The sequence below is a fragment of the Limulus polyphemus genome, unplaced genomic scaffold (assembly GCF_000517525.1).
Source record: "Limulus polyphemus unplaced genomic scaffold, Limulus_polyphemus-2.1.2 Scaffold12242, whole genome shotgun sequence".
NCBI classification, from domain to species: domain Eukaryota; kingdom Metazoa; phylum Arthropoda; class Merostomata; order Xiphosura; family Limulidae; genus Limulus; species Limulus polyphemus.
In genome coordinates this window covers 1-4,671 of record NW_013677852.1, presented here as the reverse complement: position 1 = coordinate 4,671, position 4,671 = coordinate 1, and the positions used below count along the sequence as shown (strand labels likewise).

At 31.1% G+C, this 4,671-nt stretch overlaps 1 protein-coding gene across 2 annotated transcripts in view; it reads left to right on the top strand.

Moving 5' to 3' along the window:
- LOC106476950 (tRNA-dihydrouridine(47) synthase [NAD(P)(+)]-like) overlaps nt 1-4,596 on the top strand; it is a 10,923-nt gene extending 6,327 nt beyond the window's left edge. The window contains exons 3-6 of one of the 2 annotated variants that reach the window (XM_013937563.2): nt 736-918; nt 2,434-2,530; nt 3,090-3,168; nt 4,509-4,596. In XM_013937563.2, coding sequence (XP_013793017.1) covers nt 736-918; nt 2,434-2,530; nt 3,090-3,168; nt 4,509-4,581 — 432 coding nt within the window. In that variant the 3' untranslated portion in view covers nt 4,582-4,596. The other variant, XM_022380681.1, reaches the window with a different exon arrangement.
- Nucleotides 4,597-4,671: the final 75 nt, after the last annotated feature.

Sequence of the window (4,671 nt, the reverse complement as noted above, 5' to 3'; positions counted from 1 at the left end):
TAATTGTTGTGCTAAACAGTATTATTGATTGGTAATTGTTATATTAAACAGTATTATTGATTGGTAATTGTTATTTTAAACAGTATTATTGATTGGTAATTGTTATGCTAATTCTTGAAGTAAACTGTTTATTCTAGAAGGTCAGTAGTAATGTAGGTAATTTAATAATATTTGGACTTCAGGTCTGTATATCAGTATGTTTCTTTCTTTGTAAGTAAGATGATTAATTACTGCTACTAGGAATGGAATATATCATTTATATAAATTGAGAACTGATGTAAATGTAAGTTAGATCTTAATACTGTCTGGTCATTTTTTGTATATTTGAATAAGACCAAAAAATATTTTATACCTTATCTTGTGGATTTTGGAATATTTCAATGACTTCTAAGCATACGACTTAAGAAACTTAAAAATTAGGACTAGTTTGTAGAATGTAGTACATTTATATATTTCTGTTGGTGTGCTATCTAGATATAATGGTTCTGTATTAAAAGTTGATCCTTTATTTACGAGTGAGGCTATTTTTGAAGAATTTTGGTAGGATTTTTAGTGTGAGAGTAACTAGAATATGTTAAATGCTAAGGTTTTTGCCTTTTATTTCTTATTAAGTTACAAATTTTGTGAACTATTAAGTAAAGAAACTTATTTTGATGTGTTAGTACACAATTAAAGCATGTTATGAAGAGGTGATATTCTGATGTTGGTAACGAGGAAACTGTATATTTTATCTAGGGAGCTGGAAGTGGCTTGATTGGCAGATTAAATAAATTGGAAGAGATTGTGGTTGGGATGTCTTCTGTTCTTGATGTTCCTTTAACAGTGAAGATGAGAAAAGGAATACATGATAACAAGAACACGGCCCATAGTGTCATTAATCGCATCAAACAGCTTGGAGAGCGAGTAGCCTTAATCACCGTAAGTGATCTTAAACAAGTATTTTAATTTTGGAGGTTGATGTAAAAGTCTGAAGCTTTAGAGAATATACATTTTAGGCTTAATAAAATAATTGTTTCTAAATAGGTGGCTCAGAAAATTGTTGCTGGTTTCATGTTATATTAGAGCAGTTCTTATTGGAGTAAAATAATCTTAACAGGAAATTTTAACTTCTGGCCATCTTAGTTTGAAAATTTCTAAACCATTATACGAGAAAACGGTGTGTGTTTCTGTGTGTCCAGATATAATTGGTGAACAGCTAGATCTGTTGTAACCAAACCTGACATGCACCCAGCGAATAACTTAGAGGGGTCAGCATTTGGATCTGACCTCCCTACATCATCCCTGTGTATTGAACGGGTATGTTATCCAATTATCAAATTATAGGATACGACAAAAAAATACTAAAACCAGCCAGATTAGTGTTTTTTGTTTTTAGTAGATTAATGTTTACCCTAACTTGTATTGTTGAATATCTAAGAGATTATTTGTTGTTTCAACATCAAATAAAGTTAATACGCTTTGTCTGTTGCATTCACTTTATTGACTTATGGATAGTGAGTACTTTATTCTATCCTTGTGGCAGAAAAATGTACTAATAAAATTTATTAAACTGTCATCAATAAATCAATGGACTGTTTTATTATAGGTTTTATGATCACAGTTCCATACAGTTTATTCACTGACTTAGTGTGAGTATACTAGGATACTAGTATACTAGGATACTAGTATACTAGATATGTCACTGACTAGGATACTAGGATACTCTTGAAATGCAGATCTTGTAGACGAGAGTATTGAGTCGTGACTGATATGACTCTTGAGTCGTACAAATCCAGATATAGCAGTGTGTTACTAATTTATTGTATATTTTCTTATGACGTATTAGTTTAATGGTTAATATTTTATATCACAAAATGTTTACTAGTCATTAATGTGTAGGCACTTTTCCAGTAGAGTGGAGAACCTCGGAAATGTCATAATGTGTAGGCACTTTTCCAGTAGAGTGGAGAACCTCGGAAATGTCATACTGTGTAGGCACTTTTCCAGTAGAGTGGAGAACCTCGGAAATGTCATAATGTGTAGGCACTTTTCCAGTAGAGTGGAGAACCTCGGAAATGTCATAATGTGTAGGCGACTTTTCCAGTAGAGTGGAGAACCTCGGAAATGTCATAATGTGTAGGCGACTTTTCCAGTAGAGTGGAGAACCTCGGAAATGTCATAATATTTAGGCACTTTTCCAGTAGAGTGGAGAACCTTGGAAATGTCAGTTTAAAGATAAGATCAGAAAAAACATTTTATTTATCAAGATTTTTTATTTTAAATTACTTAATTTTTTAAATACTACCTGAGAATACACCAATACTAAAAATTTGGAATTGTGAGTCTAGAAATTTTTTTTAAAGAACTACTTACTAGGTTTAGGCTAGTTGTTTAAGGGATATAAATATTATAGATAAGAGTTTTAAAATGCTATTTTTTTAAATATTTCTACAGCTTCATGGCCGATCTCGAGAACAACGGTACACCAAGTTGGCAGATTGGGAGTATATCAACTACTGTGCAAAAGAAGCTGACCCAATTCCCTTGTTTGGTCTGTAAATTGTTTTATTTCTCATTTGTTTTAAAAAACATTTATAGATGGCAGCACATTCCTTTGTGAAGCATTGGTATCATTAATTGATATCTTAAACTTTTCAGCTTTGACTTATTAATAAACATCGTTTAATTCAATTTTTTTCTATTCATGATTTTATTGCTTGTTTGCTTTTAATTATGCACAAAGCTACACAAGGGCTATCTGTGCTCTGCCCACCGCGAGTATCGAAACCCGGTTTCTAGTGTTGTAAGTCCGCAGACATACCGCTGTGCCACAGGGGGACGATTTTATTGCACACCATTTGTTATCTGCTTAAAGTTGAAAGTTATGCTTAAAATTTATTATTTTTATATTTAAAATATTTTTTTAATTTAGCAGACTTGTTTTAAGATTACATTCGATTTCTTGTAAAATTTTTAACAATTTTGTTTGTCAGCATAGTTGAAGATCTATTTAAATACTTTATAACCTACACCAAAATTGTTAAGATTTTATAATTAGTTGTATTTCCTTCTTTTAACTAGTGGCTAATTACAACTGTATTTGTTTGTAGGTAACGGAGATATCTTATCATTTGAAGATGCAAATCTTCACAAACAAAACACCAATATCTGTGGAATAATGATTGCAAGGTAAAAAAAAAATACTTGATTACAATTGGCTTGAAATTAAGAAACATCTTAGTACTTTGAACAGCAACAGGTATATATACTTATGTCAAGTTTAGTAAGTGTCGAAAAAAATGTTTTTACTGCATTTTCAAAGTAAAGGTTAAGGAAAAAGTTTAAATTTCTGAATATTTTTTGGAAAGTTTTAAAGGAGGTGATAGAAGTTTTTACACGTAATATTTCAATCATTTTTATTTTGTTACAATATTGTTTTTATATTTTTAACCCTACGTGCATGGAACTCTGTGTATTAAACCTTCTCTTTCTGTTGGTTATAAGTAATCCAACAGCAAACATTAGAGAGAATTTTTGATGTTTTTTTTGCAAGACAGGACGTGATAGTAGAGCATGGTAAGTGGGTTTGACTTCCTGGTTAAGATTAAACTATACTGTAAATGTGTAATTTATGTTAAACACAGGACGTCATGTAGAGATGGTGAGAAAATTGAACATGGGAATTCAGAGAACAAGTGGTATAGACAAGTGAAGGTTGAGAATTTATTTAAATACTTTCTTTTAAAATTAAAATGTTATTTATTAACTATGTCTTGATGCCAAGTTTATGGTGATAACATTGTGGTTTAATAAACATGTGCACTTTGACCTTCACACACGCACACACCCTATGTGACATAAGGTTAGTATGCTGTACTGACCCCCACAGTGCTCATAGGGTTAATATGCTGTATTGAAATTCTGAATGTATAGAAAATATAGGAGGTTTTATAGAGAATGAACTGAAAAAAACCCAACAAAATACGTATCTTTTGTGACTCTAGTGTTTTGTTTTTGTTAGATATGTCAACATAAAGCCATGGATTTTTTACTGTTTTGACTCTAGTGTTTTGTTTTTTGTTAGATATGTCAACATAAAGCTAAGGATTTTTACTGTTTTGACTCTAGTGTTTTGGTTTTTTGTTAGATATGTCAACATAAAGCCATGGATTTTTTACTGTTTTGACTCTAGTGTTTTGTTTTTTTGTTAGATATGTCAACATAAAGCTAAGGATTTTTTACTGTTTTGACTCTAGTGTTTTTTTTTTTGTTAGATATGTCAACATCAAGCCATGGAATTTGTACTTTTATGGCATGCAGTTAGTGTTTTTTTTTCTTCTTAGAACTGTCTTGATAAAGCCATGGCTTGTTTATTCTAGTAACACTAGTGTCTTGTTTTTATTAGAGGTGTCTTGATAAAGCCATGGCTTGTTTATTCTAGTAACACTAGTGTCTTGTTTTTATTATAGGTGTCTTGATAAATCCATGGATTGTTTATTCTAGTAACACTAGTGTCTTGTTTTCGTTAGAGATGCCTTAATAAAGCCATGGATTGTTTATTCTAGTAACACTTGTGTTTTATTTTTGTTAGAGATGCCGTAATAAAGCCATGGATTGTTTATTCTAGTAACACTTGTGTTTTATTTTTGTTAGAGATGCCGTAATAAAGCCATGGATTGTTTATTCTAGTAA